This window comes from Typopeltis vanoorti, chromosome 18 (assembly GCF_054136105.1).
Source record: "Typopeltis vanoorti isolate ZY-2024b chromosome 18, IOZ_Tvanoo_1.0, whole genome shotgun sequence".
Taxonomy (NCBI): domain Eukaryota; kingdom Metazoa; phylum Arthropoda; class Arachnida; order Uropygi; family Thelyphonidae; genus Typopeltis; species Typopeltis vanoorti.
The window spans coordinates 105,588,106-105,612,784 of record NC_143566.1 but is presented as its reverse complement, the minus strand read 5'-3'; the positions used below and the strand labels follow the sequence as shown (position 1 = coordinate 105,612,784).

At 38.2% G+C, this 24,679-nt stretch overlaps 1 protein-coding gene across 2 annotated transcripts in view; it reads right to left on the bottom strand.

Annotated features, from left to right (window-relative positions):
• Positions 1-24,679, bottom strand: part of LOC150097025 (CD109 antigen-like) — a 623,307-nt gene that overhangs the window by 9,361 nt on the left and 589,267 nt on the right. For both annotated transcript variants that reach the window (XM_090407831.1, XM_090407832.1), the window contains 2 exons: positions 14,822-14,996; positions 8,424-8,529 (listed from right to left, as the gene is read on the bottom strand). In XM_090407831.1, the coding sequence (XP_090263957.1) occupies positions 8,424-8,529; positions 14,822-14,996 (281 nt within the window). The remainder of the gene's footprint in view (positions 1-8,423; positions 8,530-14,821; positions 14,997-24,679) is intronic.

Genomic DNA, 24,679 nt, shown 5'->3' with positions numbered 1-24,679 from the left:
AAATGGCTTTTCCTCAAAATCTTCCAGAAGAACGTTGGCTATCACCGGAGACAACGGGCTACCCATTGCCAAACGCTGTTCTGTTTGTAGATCGTGTCTTCAAATAAGAAGTAGCCTGAATCCACAAAATGCACAAGTAAGGCAAAACTCTTTTTAGATAAGTTCTTTTTTAAGAGACTAAGGACTTCCTGGGTTGGAACATTGGTGAATAGTTAGACCATGTCAAAGCTAACCATTCTTTCTACTTCGTTAAGTTGGATGTTCTTGATCTTCAAGACAAAATCAGCCGAGTTCTTTATAGATTATTATTGTTATTATTATTATTATTCAGGCCCTCCATGGAGTCAAAAGACTCATCATGGAAGGTCCTTACTATGAAACACAAAGTCTATTAAGACCCATCGAGGGGAGGTCCCCCCCTAAGAAACACAAAGTCTATCATACCACTCTTTAAACTCATTGATCGTTCTTGCTCCCACCACTCCATCAGGCAATGCATTTCCACAGTTCAACCACCCTCCGTGTAAAGAAACCACTCCTCACCCTCTTGCTCACAGTTTCCTTTCATAACTTCCAGGGATAGCCTCTTGTCATCACCCCTTCCCGCTGTTCAACCAAGCGAAAGAACTCCCCAGTGTCAACCCTGTAACCACCTCACAACAGTTTAAAAGTCTCAATCATATCACCTCTCCTTCTTCTATCCACCAAACTCTGCAGTCCACATTCCATCAGTTGATCCTCATAACTATCATTGTACAGCATGTTGGAGGCTTAATGGATTTTTTTACAACACTCAAAAAGAATTAAAATAGAATTTAATACTTCCTATATTTCGTCCTAGTCACTAGGACATCTACGGGGATTACAAAAACAATTAATGTAACATAAACACAAATAACAAACAATACTAAGCCCAACCACGTGGGTGACACTAAAGTCCTATCTAGGTAGAGCGCCCTGTAAGGGCAGTAGTAGATTGCCTGGAATGTAAGGTGGGACCTCTGGTGATGAGTGTTTCCCAAATCTTCGGAAGTTTAATGCAACCGTATTTATTGAGATTTGGTTGGTTTTTGAGAGCTGCTGCTGCTTCTAAGAAAAGTCTCTCTTTCTTGAATTTGCTGTGGTGGAGCATGATGGTTTTCTTCCATGATACCCTGTGGGTGGTGTCCAAAACATGGTCAGCCAAGCCTGAATGGCCATAGTTGTGTTTGAAGATATAAGACTTGTGTTCCTCTAAACGGATGGATGCTGATCTGCCTGTCTGTCCAAAGTACGCCAGCTTACAGGAACAGGGTACTTTGTAAACTCCAGGCAGAGAGAGAGGAGGGAGCTGATCTTTTGTAAAACGGATAAGGGTAGCAAGTTTGCGGTGGGGCTTATATGCTGTGTGTAGCACTGTTTTAGTATCTTGGCTATTTTTTCGGATGTGCCACGGATGTAGGGTATGGTGATGGCATTTTTAAATTCTTGATGACGAGAAGGACGGGGAATGGGGGAGGAGTTGATTATTTTTTTTGATACTGTGATCGCTGTAGCCATTGGAGAGGAAACTGCTGTGTATGTGGTTAAGCTCAGTAATGAGGGCGGTTCCACCGGAACAAAGATTGTGGACTCTCTTGGTAAGAGTTTTAATAATGCCATATTGTTGAGAGGGGTGGTGGTGGGAGAGTTTGTGAATGTATCTGCCTGTGTGTGTGGGTTGTCTGTATACGGTGAAGGTAAGTGTATCATTAGGCAGGCGTGTGACTAAGGTGTCTAGGAAGGGTAAACAATTGTTCTTTTCCTTTTCCATAGTGAACTGGATTCTTGGATGTAGACTATTGAGATGACTGAAGAAGGAGTCTAATGTGTCTGGGCCATGAGGCCAAATAGAGAACACATCATCTACATATCTTAGCCAGATAGAAGGTTTGAGTGGGGCTGAGTCTATGGCTCGTTTTTCGAAATCTTCCATATAGAAATTGGCAAGGGGGGGGTGAGAGAGGGGAACCATGGCAGTTCCCTCTATCTGCTTGTAGATTTTGTTGTTCCAAGAGAAATACCCAGAGTTAATGGCAAAGGAAAAGAGATCTAAGATGTCAGAGGGAAAAACGTTTTCTAAGAGAGATAAGGTGTCAGTTAAGGGAATATTGGTAAACAAAGAGGAGATATCAAAGCTTACCAATATTTCTGTCTTATTCAAGGTTAAATTTTCTGTGAGGGCTTTAAAGTGGGTCGAGTTTTTTATATAGGAAGGGGACCTTCCGGTGAGGGGGATCAGAGAGTTGGCCAGCTGTTTAGATAGTCTATAGCAAGGTGCATTGGTGGCATCTACTATAGGCCTGTGTGGGGAATTGGGTTTGTGGATTTTTGGTAAACCGTATATTCGGGGGGGGACGGGAGCAGAAAGGTTTAAGTTTTTTTCGTGACGTCAAGGGGCCAGGAAGATACTTTTTGGAGTAAGATTTTTAGTTTCTTAACTTGTGTTTTTTGTGGGGTCGTGTTCTAGCGGGATGTAGGTAGCGCGATCGCGGAGGATAATGTTCATTTTACGATTGTACTACTGGTATTAAGAACGACTGTGGCATTACCCTTATCCGCTCTGGTGATGACGATACTTTTTTCTTTACGTAGTTTTAGGAGAGCTGTGCGTCGGGCATATGATAAATTACTTTTTGGCGGCGAAGAATGCGCGAGGATGTTGGCTACGTCAAGTCTGATGTTGTTAGCTATCTCCGACGGTAAGCGACCAATTCCCCGTTCGATGTTCACCATTACGTCAAGCACCGGCACTTCCTTCGGAGCAACGGCAAAATTACGGCCGAGGCTAAGGGCACTGACGGCATCATCGTTGAGCCTTTTGGAAGAGAGGTTTATTACTGTCTGGAGTGGTTGAATTTGTGGTTGTGGTTTGTTTTTCACAAGGTTGCTATATTTCTTGATGTGTTTATTTTTTTATTTTTTCGAATTCTCTCTGTGCGGAAGTTTCCGAAATGCCAGAGAGAATCGACCAAAGTTCAGGGTTAAGAACGGTGGAGAGCTCTGAATGTAAGGAGCCAATGGCAGCATTCGTCACTGCGAGGGTAGCACGTGTAGAGGCGATTTGCTTGCGGAGTAATGCCCGGCTGACAGGGTTATATATACAAAGTGCTTTTTTGGAATGGAAATTGATCTTCATTTTAACGCAGTTTGGTATCACTCTTGTATCCCGACATTGTTTTAAAAAGGTCAGCCTATTTAGTTGCCTAGATAGTCGTAGTTTTGACGTGAAAAAATAGCCAAGATACTAAAACAGTACTACACACAGCATATAAGCCCCACCGCAAACTTGCTACCCTTATCCGTTCTACAAAAGATCAGCTCCCTCCTCTCTCTCTGCCTGGAGTTTACATAGTACCCTGTTCCTGTAAGCTGGCGTACTTTGGACAGACAGGCAGATCAGCATCCATCCGTCTAGAGGAACACAAGTCTTATATCTTTAAACACAACTATGGCCATTCAGGCTTGGCTGACCATGTTTGGAAGAAAACCGCCATGCTCCACCACAGCAAATTCAAGAAAGAGAGACTTTTCTTAGAAGCAGCAGCAGCTCTCAAAAACCAACCAAATCTCGATAAATACGGTTGCATTAAACTTCCGAAAATTTTTGGGAAACACTCATCACCAGAGTTCCCACCTTACATTCCAGGCAACCTACTACTGCCCTTAGAGGGCGCTCTACCTAGATAGGACTTTAGTGTCACCCACGTGGTTGGGCTTAGTATTGTTTGTTATTTGTGTATATGTTACATTAATTGTTTTTGTAATCCCCGTAGATGTCCTAGTGACTAGGACGAAATATAGGAAGTATTAAATTCTATTTTAATTCTTTTTGAGTGTTGTAAAAAATCCATTAAGCCTCCAACATGATGTCCTCACAGCACTTAAGCCTCTACACACGTATCATTGTACAGTCCTGATACCATCTTTGTTATCCGCCTTTGTACCCTTTCCTTTCACGTGAGATGTTTCAAGGAGGTAGCGTGATATTTCAAAAGATTATATAGGGGAGTCAATACTTTCGACTCTTGGTCTGAGAGGAGTGTTTTCTTTGTGGATCTTCAGAAGGCCATAAGCGGATGAAGAGAGCGGAGTGATAGGCCGATATTCCAAGGTAATTCTGAGGTGGATTATAGGAGATTATTTATCCGGTTATGTAGTTCTCTCGTGGGATCTGCTTGAAGTTCAGAGTAAGTATTACAAATAATTCACAGATCTTGAGGTGATAATCAGTCCTATTCAGGATGACAGTAGCATTCCCTTTGTCAGCTGGAAAAATTATGATATTTTTTTTATTCCGCAGTTGATGAATTCCTTTTCTCTCCAAACTGGAGACGTTGTCAGTGGGAGTACTACTGTTTTGATTGCAAATATAGCAAATTCTATCCTAAGTAGGTTTGCATCCTGTGTTGGTAATTGGAGGCAGCTTTTTCTATTTTCATAAGAAAAAGTTCTTTAGGGATAGATCTAGGTGAAGGGACGAAATTAAGTCCCTTGGAGAGTACATTTATTTCTTCCGTTGTAAGCGTATCTGAAGATTATTAATGACAACATTGTTAAGAGTGTGTGAAGCAATATTAGAGGATACATGGTCTTGATTATGTTTGAGGGAATCAAATTTCCTAATCAGTTTATGTTTATTGATGTTTTGGGTTCTAGCTGCAAAAAGTGCACTAATAGATTTAGTCTCATTCCAAGATATATTGTCTAATGAAGACTCTAGGCTGTTTTCTAATGTACCTTTTTTTTGAGAACAAAGAAGCTAAACTATGTTGAAAATTTATTTATCACTAGGTTAGACTATAATAGATTTAGTTTAATCCTTTATCCCAGTGAGAGCAAACAAAGTTTGCGCCTGAAAATATCTTCAGGACTAAGGTTTGCGCCTGAAGATATTTTCAGGCGCAAACTTTGTTTGCTCTCACTGGGATAAAGGATTAAACTAAATCTATTATGAAGCTAAACTATGTTTGGCATCCAAATCCTTTCTTCCAAAAGTTCTAGTTTGGCCATGCGATAAGTAATATGCACTCGTTTTGCATGGATGGACTCTTTAAATTGTAAGAACTCAGGGATGATTGAATGGAACTTACATCTTTTTAAGAACAAGTCTGTTTATGAAAAGTCTAATATTTTTAAGGGTCTTCCGGTACTTTTTTTATGAGATGTTGGATACCCTCGTCAGAAGGAGTATGGTTAGAGTAAATAACTCAGTTAAATGGCATTTATAATTATTAACTGATTTAAATGCCAAGAAAAAAAAAAGAGATTTAATAAAGTTTCACTACTAGTTTCATCAGAAATGCCAGGAGCACGGCTCAGAAAACCTACAAACCTTTCTGGATCATTTAAACAATTTTCATCAAAAAATAAACATCACATCTGAACCAGAAGTTAATGGTGTTTTAGCTTTTCTAGATGTAAAACTTCCTAGAACAACAAATGATCTCAAGATTTTTATCTTTAGAAAGCCAACACACACACACACCGATAGATACCTACATGCTTCGTCTCACTAGTAGCCCCCTCAGAAATTAGGAATTATTTCCACACTAGCTCATCGGACGAGATCCTTGTTGTGAACAGAAGAAGAGAAACTTCAACAAGAACTTAATTACCTCAAAAGGACTTTCTTAAATAACAGTTACTCTCCTAAAAGTATCTATAATCGTCTTAGTGTACGTAATTAATATGGTAATGAAGATAACTCAAACCCAACAGCCTACATCTTCTTACCATATATAAGTTCTCTTTCTCCTAAACTGGTTAAAATCCTGAAGAAATTTAATGTTAAAACATATTTCTCCACCTTTCCAAAACTCCAATCTTGTCTCAGTCAACCTAAAGTAAAACACAACCGTCTTCAGTTCCCAGGAGTATACAAAATCATTTGAAGTTGCGGCAAACCATATCATGGCCAGACAGAAAAATCCATCTCTCTCTCTCCACCTAGAAGAACACCAACATGACATTTCTTATAATAGAGTCCATGCTAGTGCACTATCGAGGCACGTTTTATTCTCAGCCAATACCAATGTTGAAGGACGACAACATTAAATAGACTGGAACTTAACTTCAAATATCCATAAATGCTCCGATGAATTAGAGAGACATATCTTGGAATCTAAAGAAATAGCTCTGAACCCTGCTGTTCTAACAGCAATCTCAGTTACAGCTTACCCGATTCACATAGCGCTGTCATTCAGTTTTGGCACACTCATGATTTCATTCACACGCAACATGCTTCATGCCAGAACTAACGCTCAGACTCTCTTTCAAACATAACTATTACTTGTTCTGAACTCTGTATTTGTTAAAGTACAATATATTTTTAAGATGTTGTTTTCTCCATGATACTGTATTCACCTGACGAAGTTGGCATTTCCAATGAAACTAGTAGTGAAACCTTATTAAATCTCTTATATTTTTTTCTTGGTGTTTTAAGTCAGTTAATAATTATAAACAAATATATATATATATATACACACATCATTATTTTGTCTACATGTAGACATAAAGTTTTATCTACATAGTGCAATTGGGAAAACAATGGAGCATATTGAGGCTGCCTTCATTTGGAAAAGACCTAAGATTTGATTCTTATCATGTCTTTATTTGGGTTTTTTTCAACTGAAGGTGAATAAACCAATCTCATATGGAGATAGCAGGGTTTTTTCTAATGGAAACTCGGGTTTTTCATCTTGTGTACAGGCAAATTGGCCATGAGAACATACACAATTTACAGACAAAAAAATACTGTTGTTGGTGATGGGCAACAGATGGCACTGATGGTAGTAGCAGTATCATTGTGTGTAGTTGAGTAGTGGGAGAGATGCCGAGATGTATTATTATTATTATTTTTTTTTTTTTTTATTTCATGGTGGTGTTATGAAAATGTAATACACTGGAAAAGGCTTAAGTTTTATTGTCATCATTATGAGAGGAATCTTTATATTTCTCTTTTCATTTGAACCTGGGTTAGCCGATATCATACAGAAGTAGCAGGATTTTTTCTCCCAGAAACTCAGTTTTTTTCATCCTACATACAGGCATATCAGCCTTCAGAACACATGCAATTTACAGACAAAAAATACTGTTGGTGGTGATGATGGGCAGTAGATGACGTTGATGGTATTTTTGTGTAGTAGGAGAATTAATTAGAGTTGTGTAGTGGAGTGGAGTAGAGTGCTCTCCAATGATGAGTCCTTGGACTCCTTGGAAGTGTCACATAATAATAATAATAATGTATATGGCAGAGTAAAATAGAGTGCCCCTAGTGAATCCTTGGAGATGTCATGTAATAATAGTAATAAATTGTTTTTTTAATTTCATGCTATTGTTATGAAAATGTAATACATACATGAAAAAGGAATAAAATTGTTTTTCAACATCACCTCGAAATTTGTTGGAACAATTATTCCATTATTTCATTAGTTATTTTAACGTCTCTATGAAAGTGATTCGTGACCCATCTGTGAAGTCATTCTGCTACTTTCTTGCAATGTAGGCAGTTATGGATGATACCATAAATGATTCTGTATGAAATGTGATGATTGTTAGCATTGTCTTTGATTACGCATGCTTATTGCTTTCAATGGCTTGGCCATCTAACTGTGTTTTCTGATATCAGAATAGTCACATGTTGAACTGTCTCACACTACTAATTTATTGTCTGATGCGACAAACAATTCTCCCTTTCCAGAAGCCACCTGCCAATGTTGCAACCACAAATATCACACAATCATTATGTTCCTTACATACACATAGACAGCAGGTAGGAGAGAAGAGAGGGGGGGGGGAATGTCTGGAATTATTATTATTATTATTTGACGCCTCCAGGGAGTCCAAAGACTCATCGAGGGAGGGCACCTGCTCTACAACTCTGTCTCCTCCAATCAATCCCCAATTGACTGCACCTACACCAATGCCATCTACCGCTGACCACCACCATTGGTATTTCCACAGACAATCCCAGACATCCATGCCCACGGCGGGATTCAAACCCACAGCCTTTTGAGATTGGATACGCTAACCACTCGGTCAGCCAGGCTGGCAATGCTGTAACAACCAGTGTAGTATTGTTATCTGCAAGAGAATATCATGAAAAACACATTTGGATTAATGTTTCACCTGTACATTCCATAATGTTCAAAACAATAAAATACATTAAGCAAAAAAATAAATAAATAAAATAAAATAAATAAAATGTTGGGGCAAAGACATTGATTTACCTTCATGTAAATACATTTAGGAAATAAACTTGAATATTAAGAATTATTATTCAGTGTTTTTTTTTTTTTTTTTTTTTTTTTTTTTTTTTTTTCCCTCTGAGGTCTACAAAGGCAGCTGGGTTCTCACAAACATATTATACAATCAAACCAACGTTATATATCACCTATTCATACCTGGCATGTAATAATCATAGATCCTTGCTTTCTTATAGCGAGTGGAATTGGCAACTGGAAACCATCTTTCAACAGTAAAGTTAATACAAGACCAGCTACTATCCAACTGAAAAATAAAATTTCAGATTACATTTTTTAATATGTTAATCCCACAAACAACAAGTTAAAATGATATGATAGCCAAGCCTGGCTGGTGACGTGTGCAATATACACAAGCGCCACCGAAGAAAAGGCGCCTAAAAGATGTCAAAAAAAAATATGAGATAAGAATTTAAATGAACAACGAATGGTACATATAATTATGAATCTACGTCGTCTTCCATTCGGGCCCCTTCAGATCTTCCTGGAAATGAACAAATAAATTCTGAAATTGTACCCTGGACCCGATTATATCACTGTAATTTTTGATTAAAATTTACGAAAATATACCTAAAATAGTTATTTATTTTTTAATGTATCATAAATCAACTTATGATTAATTGTTGAGTTCCGTGAAAAAAAAAATTGTATAAGCAGGACTAATCCATAGGTAACATTATACTGTAAAAAGGTTTTCATTTGTTTTTCATTTCCTGTTTGTTTTATTCACACTTTATTAAAAAAAAAAACTTTTTTGGAAAGGCGCTGAACATTAATCGCACACACAAGAAAAATCCTAGGCACTGCCGCTGATGATAGCACATTAGTGCTATGCATGCACAGGCAATAATCACAAAAATCCATAATCACATCATCCATATTACTTCTTTAAACAGAGTATGACTTTGCCAAGGATGATGCATTTGCTGTACAATATTTATATACCTACCAGAGCAATATTTACATACTTGTGAATAAATATAATCTATAATCTTCAGAGATGCATGGAATGCATTTTGCATCATAAGAAGAAAGAAAGAAAGAAAGAAAATTTAAGTCTATTTGTGACTACGAGGTCAAATAACATTAATTAATATTAATATAATTGAATTAATACTTCCAGTATTTGCCAAAGTCATTGTCATCATTCTCATGATGACAATGACACCTGGTTTTTATTAATCTGGAGAAAGCGTATGATAGAGTGCCAAGGCAAGAAGTCTGGAGGTGTTTGAGGGAGAAGAAGATACTGAGAAATATGTCAGGATGGTGCAGGAGATGTATAGAAATGTGAAGACAAGGGTGTGAACCTACCTGGGAGACACAGAAAGTTTTCCAGTGACAGTTGGCTTGCATCAAGGGTCAGCATTAAGTCCGTGCCTGTTTAATATTGTGATGGAGGTGGTGACGGAGGAGGTGAGAGAAGACGTGCCTTGGACTATGTTTTATGCAGATGACATCGTGCTGTGCGCAAAATCAAGAGAAGAAGTGGCAGCTAAACTGGAAAGTTGGAGGAAAGTACTGAAAGAGAGAGAGATATGAGACTGAGCAGAAGTAAGACAGAGTATATGTGTTGCAATGTGGATGGCAACCAGGAGACAGATCTAGAGCTGGAAGGAGATGTCATCAGGAAGGTTAGTGACTTTAGATACTTAGGTTCAACAATGAAAGAGGATGGAAGAACTGGAGAGAGATGGCTGGAGTGCTACGCGATAAGAGTGTGCCGATCAATCTAAAAGGCAAAATCTACAGGATAGTAGTGAGACCAGCTATGACGTATTCTATGGATACTGTGGCCCTGAGGAAAAATAACATCAGCAGGATGGAGGTAGCAGAGATGAGAATGCTTAGGTGGATGTGTGGTGTGACCAGAAAGGATCATCTGAGAAATGACTATGTAAGGGGAATGTTGAAAGTTACGAACTTAGGAGCAAAGATACAGGAGGTCGATATAAGAGTATGTGGAATGAAAGGTCACGCAGGTGGATGTGCAGGGGAGGAGGAAACGCGGACGACCAAAGAAGAGATGGAGGGAGATGGTGGAGGAGGACTTGAGGATGAAGAACTTGGATGTGGCTACAGCCCAAGACAGGAGATTGTGGAGGAGACTCACCACAAACAGCGACCTTACTTAAGTGGGAAAAGCTGCAGAAGAAGAAGAAGATTGTCATTATGAGAATAGTGTATAGATAGATGCATGCAGTCATTATACTGGGTGAGCAGGACAGGACAGATCAACAAAAGTAGGCTTAAAGTTCAAATAGCACAACCAGTGACTGGTTGTTGTTGTTGACTATCAGGTTGATAGTCTTAGGTCTCAGTCTCTCATTTAAATTTGCGATGATGAAGTCTTGTAGCAGGTGCACAAAGTATGGCTTATAAGTCCTAAGTGGTTGCGGAATTATATGCAGTCATTATGCTCAGAGATTCTGATGTTTGCTGTTCAGTTATAATTTGACACTTTCATTTTACTACCACCCTTATGCAATGGCAGTATCTTATCCTCCTCAGGCACATTTCCTAGGTTCTCATAGAAAAGCCAAGACAATGAAACTGTCAGTTCCTTAGCAGATTGTCTTAAAACACATGGTGAAATTCCATCAAGTTCCATTGCCTTATTGACATCCAGAGTAGTTAGTATCTGTAACACACACTTCCTCTCGCACTTCCAAACCTTGAACACTCTCCACCCCTCTCTTGTAATAAAACCGCCTTTTCCAGGATGAAATAGCCCAATAAAGTGTTCATTAAACAACTCCATTAGGTCCTCTGCATCAGTATTCTATTCCCATTTCTGTCTAATCATTCTTTCACAATCATCAGTCCTTCTACTAGCCACATACTAAAAAGAATTCCTTAGAATTCTCCTTGAATCTTAGGACCAATCTCATATTCAAGTTTTGCACTGCCTTCCTTACCATACTAGTCACTCTCCTGGCATGAGTCTTATATTCTTCATGCATCGACACTCCATCCCTCTCTTATTATCTTTTCCATAACCTCTATTTCACCTGATCATTCACTTTACATGGGATTGTGTTCTCTTTTTCACTTGAAGTATACAATCTGGTATTGCTGCTAATAAATATTTCTTCAGTTTCCATGCATTGATGATATCTTGCTCTTCCAATTCTTCCATCCATGGAACTGCTCCAAGCTGATTCATTCTTTTCTCTTTGACACTCCTGCATATCTGTTCTAGACACTACATGGTCAGTCAGGAATAGAGGCAGGGATGCCATCTCAGTTACAATCAGATCCTCTGATGTTATAACCAAATTCAAAATTCTTGATCCTCATGTTCCTTCTGCTATATGTTACCTAAGGCATTTTCCCCTCAAGAATTCCAGAAATTCCATTCCCTTACTACCACTGCTTGAAGTTTCCTCTTTTCCAATTTATACTGCTGTAGTTAAAATCTCCCATAATGGTCATTCTTTTTGCACTCAGCAAGCTCAACTGCTTAAACATCTCCTGCTCTTTACCGCCTATGCTTCTGGACTTATATAACACTCCACTAAACACCCTGTCCTGCCTAACTCCACCTCAAAACCATTAGTGCCATTGTTATTCAAATCCTCCACTTGGAGAGGACACAACTCATCACTTATCATAATACTCCACCACCATGTTTATCCTTCCTCTCTTGCCATAAAATGCTATACTCCACCACTTCTATTCTTGTCAGTATATCATCATCTTCCATCAATCATATTCTCAGCGATCCCAATAATCTTTGGACAGGCTGAGACCAAAGATTATTGGGGACCAATTCATCTCCTTTATTCCAGACACTCCTGACATCAATGCATTGCAGTCAGGAGTGTCTACTTATCATTATTCCCTCCAAACTCCAGATGCATTACACCATGTGTTTCCCCTTCTCCCAAGTGACGTTTTCCATGGAAGGTCACCCCTGCTACCATCCACTCTGATAATTCTAGTTTCCTGCACCAATACTCTCACTTTGAACATAGACACCTGTAAAAAATGTTCAGAGAACAACATTCTCTCCAGATGTCTATGTCCTTCCTTATTCAAATACAGGCTGTCTTTTGTATATATACAGTTCTTTCCTGTTCTCAAATGAACTCCATACATCCACATAACCCAAGCCTCTCTTTTGGCACATTCTGGCTATCATACCATTCATTATTGACACTCTTCTCCTTGGCTCTGCATTATCGTACCTGGATAACACACTCACTATCTTCCCTTGCTCAGTTTTCTACTGTACAACCACCGTGAACATTAGATCTCTCCATATGATTAATACTGTCTCTCAAGTCATTCATACTTGTCATCGCAATCATCTCATCCATTCTTTCACCTCACTTAATTGCCATAGTCACACTGTCTATTGTTCCCCCAGGCAAACACTCCTCTGGCATTCTATTCTGCACTCCATGTATCATTGAATCTCCATACATCACACCTCTTACCTTGCTCACCTGTACCTTTCACACACACATGCACATGCACACACACACACACACTCTCTCTCTCTCTCTCTTCTAATATTTTCTCTCTTTGCACTCCCAGTTACCTGTTTTCCATTTGTCCCTCCATCTTTTAGTTCCTGTGCTGTCTTACTTTCCTCTCATTCTGTTTCTTTCCTGGTTCACCTCTTCTCACCACTTCTATCATTCCTCTCTCTCTCACTCCTACTCTCATTTGTTTCACATCTGTTCTTTCCAGTCTCATAATCGCATCTTTCATGCTTCTTAACTCATTCCTCATAAATTCCACTTCTTCTTTCAGTGCATTGATCACTCTCTCTCTCTCTTCCCATTTTCCCATACTGTCATGCTGGTCAAAAACATCACAAACAATCATCGTTGTCATTCCTATATATATTTCATTTGCTAAAAATAAATAAATGAAAAATATCTTTTCATTGTCACTGTTATGGAGATAACAGTGACAATGATGTTGTATACATTGACATATTATTATTATTATTAACATTCAACCTCCATGGAGTCAGAGACTCATCGTGGGAGGTACACACTATTGCACACAATGCTCATCCAAACGTGTCTTAAAATGATTGATGTGTCTACGTTCACAACACACTCAGGCAATGCATTCCACTCACCAACCACTCTCCATGCAAAGCACCTTCTCCTCACTCCTCCTCTCACACCCTCTTTATACAGTTTCCAGTGATAGCCTCTTGTTCACCCCCCCCCATTCTATGAAACATCTTTTCCATGTCAACCTGATAACAACACCTGACTAGCTCATATGTCTCAACCATATCCTCCCTCCCCCCCCCCTTTCCTCCTATTCAAGAGGCTCTGCAACTTACATTCTCTCAATCTATCCTCATACTTCAGATTTCAAAGACAATTGGCAACTTTTGTGAATCTTCTTCTCTGGACCCTTTCCAACATATCCTTATCACCATGAAAATCTGGCAACCAAATCTGTGCACCATATGAGGCCTGATCGAGGCCTTAGCATCATAACTTTTCTATTTCTACATGTCAGGGTACTACGCATCCTTACCATTATCTGATGTGATGTCTTCACACCTTGTGCAATGTGGCCCCTGAATTTCAGGTCCTTATCCAAGTGTATACTTTACATCCCATCATTGCTTACCAAATTTCAACACCTTACACTTTGTAACACTGAACTGGCAGTTTCACTTACCTGCCTATTCATGCAATCTATTCAAGTCCTACTGAAAGGACATAACATTTTCTTGACACTGCATTGCTCTCCCCAATTTTGCATCTTCTGCAAACAGCTGCACATCATTAGTTAAACCCATCTTAATATCATTACTATACAAACTGAACAACAATGGTCCCAAAACTGACTCCTGCGGTACACCACTAGTGATCTTCCTCTTACCTGTCTGATAGCCAGTCACTGATCCAACTCACTAGTCTGTTACCCAGTCCCATCAGTTTCAATTTATTTACCAGTTGTTGTGTATATCACTGTATATGCATTTCCCCTGTCCAAGATATTTGTCACCTTGTTATAGTACATAAGTAAATTAGTAAAACATGATCTTCCCTTAAAAAACCCACGCAGATAACACAAAGAATACTGCTGTTTTCAACCTAATTCTGTATCCTACTTCTCAGCAATCTCTCTAATTCCTTCACTACAACTCCAGATATGCAGATTGGTCTATAATTTGAAGCCACAGCCTTATCGCCACCTTTATGAAGTGGGACAATTTTACCTTCTTTCCACTCCCTTGGAATCTATGCTTTGTAAGACTCTTATTAAACAAGCATTCCAATGTTATGCTACTGCCAATACCCTGGAACATTTCCTAAAGATGTGTAGTGATGTCTTCAAATCCTATCAACTTTTGACATCAAGGATATTTATTTCTCAAATACCTCCTGCTCACTCACTCACAATTAAGCCATCCTCTCTTATGTCCTCTACACTTAAGTTCCTCATGATTTCCTCCCTGATCAGGATGAATGAGATATATTCCAATTTGATTTTTTTTTGTTTCATATAGAAGACTTCAAATTTGAAAAATAACAATATTTAATTATGATACTTACATAATCAAACATAAAGACAGCTGAGCCTGGATAGACTCTTCCTCTTTGTAAACGTGGTACAATTCCTTTCTGGACGTACCTATCTAAATCAGGTTTATAATTAAAATAACCAGTTGGTAATGCAATCTCTATTACTGCTGTCCCACTTGTGCTACTCTCAGACTGAAGAATCCACCTGGAAAAAAAGATAACACACTAATCACAATGACATTAACATAATCTTGATCCCTATAAATAAACTTCAACTTTGCAAGTATATACTTAGTCTAGCCATAAATATTGTTACAATTTGACCAGCACATAAACCTTTAATCTATCAACAAATCATTTACAGATTTCAGCACATGTAAACCACATGCAAAACATGCTTATAGCAACACTCAATATTAAAATTTCTCCCTTTTGCCTTCATGCATAACCGAAATCTGTGAGGCCGCATATTGATGGTGGCACATACAACATCCAACAGAAACACTGTCGGATGTTGTACGTGCCACCTTCAGGTTGGTGATGCTGGGGTTGTTTCTTGCAGGCTACTCTCTCAAGCTTTGACCACAGTTTGAAGCTCAACGAATTTAAATCAGGACTTCCAGACAGCCAATTAGATGGTGATATGTGGCTGGGCACAGTTGCCTCTGACCACTTATTTCTCGACCTACAGTGAAACAAGGTGTTGTTCAGGGTCTGTACCACAGATTTCAGCACAGTATCTTGATACACTTGGGCAAAGGTTTTAGTTTTTGCCCCCTCCACCAAACCATCACTAACAAATCATATATCTGAAGTCAGGGTGATGACTTCTCTGAATCTTGGGTGCTTTGGCACTTGCTGTGCAAACCATTTGAGGCATATACCTAATCATCTTGGCAGTTAAAACAACTCTTCAATGGTGAAAATCTTCTTATCTATGAAGAGGATATCTTTGTTTTATTCACATACTGCCAGAGCACCTTTGATTTTATCACCCTCTGTTGCATAAGTTGTGGTGTTAGGAAGTGTCCAGTAGAACAACGACAGGCTCTCACCCCCAGGTCATCAGTTTGTATGTGTGACGTCATTCTCTGTGAAATGGTCATGTCTTGCAACATCACTTTCTGTGTTTTCACAAGAATTACGGCAGAGGCATACCTTTGCAGCCTTCACAAAATGTTGCATCCTAATATAGCATGATCGACCTGTTCTTTGGCAGTCAGATATATCTTCTGTAGTGTGATAACAGTTATTAGTCCCAAGTATTTCTGATCCCGAGTATTTCTAGCATGTTGAAAATAACAGATGGCTGCATTCCAACCTTATGAAGTGCTATTCCAGTTACACATTTCTCATAATCTCCCTAGCTAGACAACTCTCTCTCTCTCTCTCTCTCTCTATCTGCTGAATAAGCACATGAATATTGACCATTCACAGTGCCACTAACGGAACAAGGCTCGCACAATTCTGTGGGCAGCATGATGGTATGGGAAAGTTGTAACAGTATTTATGGTAAGACTCTGTGTGTGTGTGTGTGTGTGTGTGTGTGTGTGTGTGTGTGTGTGTGTGTGTGTGTGTGTGTGTGCGCGCGTGCATGCGTGCGTGCGTGCATGTGTGCATACAGGATGACCCATAAGTCACAAAAATGTTTAAAACGTGAATAACTTTTTGATTATTTTTTTTGTTTCATTTTATTTTTTTTAGGTATTCTAAGGAACATTTGGAAAATTAATCATGGAAAAGTTCACAAACAAACAATGAATCAAAACTGAGCCAACTAGATATTATTATTATTATTCAGGCCTCCATGGAGTCAAAAGACTCATCGCAGGAGGTCCCTCCTAAGAAACACAAAGTCTATCATACCACTCCTTAAACTCATTCACCATTCTCGCTCTCACCACTCTATCAGACAATGCATTCCATGGTTCAACCACCCTCCATGCAAAGAAACCACTCCTCACCCTCTTGCTCACAGGGTGAGCAGTGGTTTCACACATCCGTAACTCCCAGGGATGGCCCCTTGTCATCATTCCTTCCTGCTGTTCAACCAACCGAAAGAACTCCCCAGCGTCAACCCTGTAACCACCTCTCAACAGTTTAAAAGTCTCAATTATATCACCTCTCCTTCTTCTATCCACCAAACTCTGCAGTTCACATTCCCTCAGCCGATCCTCATTACTATTGCACAGTCCTGAAACCATCTTTGTTATCTGCCTTTGTACCCTTTCTACAGTTAATTTATCCCCTTCAAATCTTGGAGACTAAATCTGAGAACAATAGTCTAAGTGTGGTCTGATCAGAGTCTTATACAATGGAATGATAACTCTTTTATCTCTGCAAGTCAGTGTCCTTCTCATTATTGCAGTAATCCTCTGTGTTACCTTCACCACCTTTGCAATATGTCCCCTAAATTTCAGGTTTCTATCAATCAATCACGAACCCCAGATCACTTGTCTCCCCTACTTCCTCCAGTATAGCTCCTCCCATAGAGTATGCAGCATCCCAAATCTATGTTTCCCAAACCTCAAGACCTTACATTTTGCTGCATTAAACTGAACCCCCATTCATTTGCCCATCTATCTAGCTTATTCAAATCCTCTTGCAGGACTACCACATCTGCACTATTACTAATAACCCTTCCCAGCTTCACATCATCTGCAAACAACTGAATATACCCCCTGCAATCCACTGACAATGTCATTGATATAAAGGTTAAACAATATAGGTCCCAATACTGAACCATGTGGGACCCCACTTGTAACCCTCTGCCTCCTTGAAACTGCTCCACCATACACAACTCTCTTGATACCTATATATAACCAAAAATGAACCAGATTGTTATGAATAATTTCATGAGGATCTGCAATTAATTGGCCATAGCATTCTCCAGATTTGACAGCTCCCAAATTCTTAATATGGGGTTACCTGAAGGAAAAGGTGCATGTGAACAGCTCCAGACAATTCAACATCTGAAGGACAATAAGAGCTTTCATGGAACTTGCCGTCGAAAGGGCCTATCTTTATGAAGCCAAAATGAAAAGCATTTATGTGATGTGGTTTTTCATAACTAAAAAAAAAATACCTCCACATTCTGTATTTCATTATAACAAAAAATCATAAAAATAAATAATAATAAAAAAAAAGTTATTACCCTATTTTTTGGACTATAAGACACACCTTATTACGTAGAGAAATCAACTTAGAATTGGGATGCATCTTATGGTCCGAAGGTATGTGATGCTGAGTAAGTCTTGATTTCAATGCGAGCCAAAAATGTGTCTCGCTGCATATGTGGGAATCCCCGATTTACATATGAAAACTTTACCACTGCCAATAGTAGTTAGTGTAAACACAAATGTAAAATGTAAAGTAAACATAAAAAACATTTGCTGTGCACCTTGAAAATTGGCCAGAATTAGAAGCACAAATGAAAAATTGGATAACAAATCACTGAAGTATCAGAATATCCATTTCTACGAAAACGATAATTTCTGAAGTGAAATAATGGGCGGCTGCTAATGGCATTACAGATTTTACCAGATCACATTATTTTTTGCTTTAGGTTTCTGAAAAGACACGGGCTATGCATGCATACGAAAACCACTCTAGCCCAAATTATTTTTTCTAAAATTGTCTCATAAATTTGTATTGCATCTTATAGTCCGGTGTGTTTGTCATCCGAAAAATACAGTAAATGTTTAAACCTCTTCATTACTTATGGACCACCCTATAAATTGAGAATTTGAATATATACATATATTTCAAATTTAATAATAATCATAATAATATATATACATATATACATATTCAAATTCTAAAAAAAATTATTTAATCTGCTTAAATTTATTGTTAAAGTACTTGTAAACTTCATGTAAGATCTTTAAATTTAATTTATTTTAATCTAGCTAACAGAAAGATAAATTCCTTTTATACTGATTATGCCCATGGAATGAAAACTCTTTTATCTCTACAAGTCAGTGTCCTTCTCAGTATTGCAGCAATCCTCTGAGTTATCCTCACCACCTTTGCAATATGCTCCCCTGTTCAGTTTTAAATCAATCATCACCCCCAGATCTCTTGTCTCCCCTACCTCCTCCAGTACAGCTCCTCCAATTGAGTATGCATCCTCTCATCAAGATAACCCTTCCCTGCTTCACATCATCTGCAAACAACTGAATTTCCCCTTTCAATCCATTAACAATATCATTGATATAAAGGTTGAACAATACAGGTCCCAGTACTGAGTCCTGGGGAACCCCCACTTGTAACCTTCTGCTTCCTAGATATTGCCCCACCATCAACTCTCTGATACCTATCAGTCAGCCAATCCTGGATTGGCTGACTGATAGGTCACTAACCTGACATTTAAACCCATGTGTTGACTTAAATATCAGCTTATCATGTGGCACCCTGTCAAACACCTTTGCAAAATAAAAAAAAATTATTACTATTTGTTTCAATAAGTAATTACCATGAGTAGGCATATTTAAATAATTATAATACTGAATTAATCATAAAATATTATTTATTAGTATAATTTTCACCTGTGTGTCATAAGCATCTTCAATACAAAGCTAATAGAACAATAACTGACAATTCTAAAAGGTGCCACCTAAGTAGCTAATGTAAGATAACTATAAAAGTTCATTAAATTTCCTCACTTATTAAAAAATAATAAAATAAAATAAATAATTAAATAAAATAATATATATATATATATATATATGCATGCGGAGTATACACACACACACACACACACATACAATTAAAAAAAATAATAATAAAATAAAATCAATAAATAAAAAGTTAGGAAAAATTAGCTGATTTAAAAAGTATTACCTCCTACAAAGGGGATAGACGTAGACCAGGGGTCTTCAATACATGGCCCGTGGGCCACCTGTGACCTGCGGAGTTTTTTACTGTAGCCTGCTGGCCATTTTGAAAAAATAACTACTTAACATTAAAATGCGATTAAATAAAAAATTATTTCAATGAAGCCCATGGGCTACTAAGCTATACTGCAGTATTTAGAATTGTAAGATGCTTTCCAGATTCACAAGGAAAGCTGTGCATTTGATACTTTACATAAAATCCTATAAAAATAAATATTAAATAGACATGCTTCTTCAGTCATCTACCATCGCCAAGCGGTACTTAGGTACCACTACTAACGTCGCAGGTAGATGGCTGAAGCAGTAGTTCGTTCGAGTGCACTGTCTAGTGCCTTCCAGATACATCTTGAAGGTTCTCGATGCTTTGTTATTTTCATATAAATACAAGAGGATCTCATCCACAGTCAGTCAGTCGTGAACAGTGTGATATTCATATATAAGCACATGCAGGTTTGTCATGTCAGCCATAGCCTATTGTGGTTTTACATTGCCAGACTTTTTTCATTAGTGTGAGACATATTCAGTGGATAATAATAGTTACACAGCCATTTTGGATAATTTTTTGGGTTCACCTTCCATCACTATGGGGTCTATGAGTAAAAAGCGTAAATCAAGTGATTCTTGTCGGGTTTTTAATGAAAAGTGAACCAATTTGTACTTTTTTGTGCCGATCAACAATAAGCCAGTGTGTTTAATTTGTTGTGAGTCAGTGTCAGTATCAAAAGAATACAATATAAAATGACACTATGAGACAAAGAATGTGTCCAATTTCGATCACCTTCAAGGGCAGCTTCATGTGGACAAAATGAACCGTCTCCAACTTGATTTAAAATGCCAAGAGGGTACATTTAAAAGGCAGAGGAAGAGAACGAAGCATGCGTCAAAGTAAGTTATATAGCTGAAAAAATTGCTAAAAAATCAAAATCCTTCTTGGACTGCAAGTTTGTGAAAGAGTGTCTCATCGCTGCTGGGAAATTCTGTGCCCAAATAATAAGGAAGTGTTTAAAAAACCAAAACCTAGTTTGTCTGGGATAACTGTAGTATGAACTTGCCAATGACATTGAAGGAACTTTAAAAAAACGGTCATCCAAATTTTCATGTTCACTTGCTTTAGATGAGAGCATAAATGTGAAGGATACAGCACAACTGGCTATCTTTGTCTGTGGCACTGATGAGCAAAAGCATTGCCAAGTTTCCCATTGACATTGTAAAAAATGAATGTTTTCTTCATTAAATTATCTTTTTTAGTGTTGATTGCATTTACTTATCATGAACCCGACTCCTACCTACACTCTTAAAGCTGAGTTTGTTTATTTTTATAGGATTTTATGTAAAGTATCAAATGCACAGCATTCCTTGTGAATTGAATCTTGAAAGCATCTTACAATTCTAAATGCCACAGTATAGCTTGGTGGCCTGGAGGCTTCATTGAAATTTTTAATGCAGCCCACACTGTCTGAAAGGTTGAAAACCCCTGACATAGACCATCAGATCGGTTTAAGTTAGGAGAGTGAAGTAAAGTTGCACACGTTTCTTTATAAAGCCATTCCATGAGGAACTGACTTTTGTGAAGGACTCTTGTTTTGTTCCAATGAACTCTATATCTGGTGTTGATAGCATGCTCTGCAAGTTCAGACTGTTCAGGTTCTAGGTATTCAATATAAGACTTGTGTTCTTCTAGCTGAATAAAAGCAGATCTTCCTGTTTGTCCAAAGTAAGATAACCACAAGAGCAAAGAATCTGGTAGACACCTGGATGATTGAGATGTGGAAGCTTGTCCTTTGGAGAAGTGAGAAAGGTGGAGATTTTTCTGATTGAGTGAGAAGCAACAAAAATATTTAGTGATTTTAAAACTTTTGCTATGCAAAATTTGATAAAAAGTTTGAAATTTTATAAGTGGGACAACATAATACAGTCTACAACTGGTCTTAAAACCTGGTTTGGAAGACCATACAGCTTAGGTGGATGACCAAAGAAGGTTTTAGGTTGTTTCTTTTGATCTTCATCCCATGTAGACATATTATCTCTAAGAGAATTAAGTCTTTTCAATTGACTACCAGTAGGATCCAATGTGAGGGGCCTGTAAGTTGAATAGTCTCAGAGTAATAGAGACATTTATCTCTCATATTCTCTTTTATATTGAATAACCACAGCCTTTCCTTTATCAGCTTTTGTAATAATTAAATTATTATTATTTTTCAGTGATTTCAGTGCTTTAAATTCAGAATAAGAGAGATTAGTACGAGGAGGTTTGGCATTAAAAAGAATTTTTGTACATTCAAAATGCATCCTATTAGCTGTTTTTTGGGATAAGGATCGGATACTTCATCTATGCTATGAAAAAAATCCATCAGGGGTAGCTTATTCTTGTTCACAGACAATCCATTGCGGGAAAAATTCATCGAGGGAACAATTTATCGCAGGGAAAATTCGTCGTGGAGGAAAATTTGTCCAGTGGAAAATTTGTCACAGAGATAATTCATCTCGGGAGAAAATTCATTGCAGAAAATATTCGCTGAAAGCATTATTCGCTAGAAAATTGAACTGATGTTGAATTGATACCAATATATGAAAAGTAAATGCAGTGCAAGATAAATTTCACAAAATATAGTTTTTTATGTATTTATATATTAAATGTTGAGATTTTAATTAGATTTTCATAATATTTTTATTCTTTTACAATGAAGGTAATATGTTATTGATTGGTGAGTTTCCTAATTTCTGTTTCATCTTAAAAAATTGTAAATATTTTTCATTACTTAAATACTGCAGGTTCTCCCTTTTCTCACAGAGGTCCTCACACTGCTGCCAACCACTCAGGTAATCACTTCACGGTCACTCTCACCAATTGGTGCGGATGATTGGACACCTCATTTATAATTACATTTTCTGATGAGATAATCAAATCCAAGACCCTCAATCCTCGTGTGCCTCTGTTACATACCGTCTGAGGTAGTTGTCCCTCCAAAAACTCAAGAAACTCAATTTCTTTACTTCCAGTTACCATCTCATCATCCCAGTCAACATTGCCATAATAAAAATCACCTATAATGATCATCCTTTTCCTGTTTGCTTGGCTACTTTGATTATAAATTTTGCAATCACTACCATCCACATTACCAGGTCTATAACAACATCCAACCAAGTATTTCAATCTATTCACCTTTATCTCACACCATACTGCCTCAAAACCACTGGCACTATTTCCCTCTTGAATCTCTACTTTGTATGGACATAACGCTTCTGCCTTGTTTCTTATACTTTTAGCATTTGTATACAAATACAGCAGCTCATTCCTGGCTCTACAGGAATGAGCTGCTGTGTTTGGATCTACAGGAATGAGCTGCTATAGTTCCACTGATACCACTCATTTGAGCAAGGATTTCCCTTTCTGCTTATTCATTTTAGAACCCTCTTCACCAACTGTTTCCTCTTGATCCCAGGTCATCCCATTCCTTTCCTGTCTACACATGCATTCACATCCTCTTGGAGTGTCCACCTTTCTCACACAGTGTTCCCCTGTCCACCCTGGGTCTCCTTGCTTCCCTGTCTGTCTTGCACACCCATTCTCTCATTTTCTATGCTCATTCCACTCACTTCCTCATTCATAACCACCTCTTCAATCTCTCCTGTCTTACTCTCCTGCTCTTCCACATTGCTTACCACTTGATCAGATTCATTGTCTGTACTTACTTCTCTACCTTCCAGCAGCAGTCTCTCTAAGCAATTCACATCAAAACTACTCAAATGCAGTCCATCGCTCTTATACAGTTCACTTCGTCATTCAAACTCATTCCACACATTAACAAACTGCTCTCCTTTCTCCTCCCACATTTCAGCTAACATATCATTCATAATCCTTGCTCTCCTCCTCATCTCACCACTCTCATATGGCAACATGCTTACTACTTTTCCTATCACACTATTCTCTTTTATCTGTCTAAGCAACCTCCAGATATCCAATCTGAGAACAAAGAGCATAGTCGTCATTTGTGCCTATTAAAACTGCCAACCCTTTTTCTCGCTTCCTTCTCATATCTAATGCCTCAATCACTCTACTCATTCTACCTCCAGTAAAACATACCTTGCTGATCCTCTCGTCTAGCACATTTTAATAATTGAGTCACCATACAACACCACCTGCGGGTCTTTCGTTACCTCTTTTATATCAACATGATTTGTTTCCATAATTTTCGCTCTCCCATACATTTCCATAATTTTCGTAACTTCATTCTGCATCCATTTCATCTCTTGCCTCATCCTAACCAACTCAACTTTCAAATCTTAACCAGTGTATACTTCCAGTCATCACATATGTTTGTGAAATTGGTCTCTAACAAAAGCACTGGCAAATAAACTAGCAACAACTCAAAGAAAAATGGAGAGGTTGATGCTAGGCATCACATTAAAAGATAAGAAGCAAAACACTTGGATAAGAAGCCAGACTCATATCACAGACATCATTCTTCACCTTCTCTTCTATCCAGAAGAGAAGATGAGCAATGGGCCACCATACTAATGAACTGGATTCCAAAAGAAGGGAAATGAGGCCGAGGATGTCCTAAAAGAAGGTGGAGTGACGAATTGTCAAATTTTGTTGGGGAAAACTGGGCAACCATTGCCATAACAGAGAAAGGTAGAAAGAACTGGAGGAAGCCTTTGTCCAGCAGTGGACAGAAAATGGCTGAAAAGAAGAAGAAGAAATTAAAGAGGCAGGATCTACCTTTTACAAAGCCATGCTGCCCCCATAAGAGTATCATATTACTATCCACTCATTCCTGAATTTTACTTTTAACCAACTTTTCCAATACTTTAATAACCACTCCAGAGATACTAATTAGTCTGTAATTTGCAACTTCTGTCTTGGAGCCACCTTTATGTAATGGAAATATTTTACTCACCTTCCCTTGAAACCTTGGAAATATCTTACCCTCACTCCCTTGGAACATTGCCAGAGCTGAAACTTAGATTAAACAATTTTGTCAGAAGCACT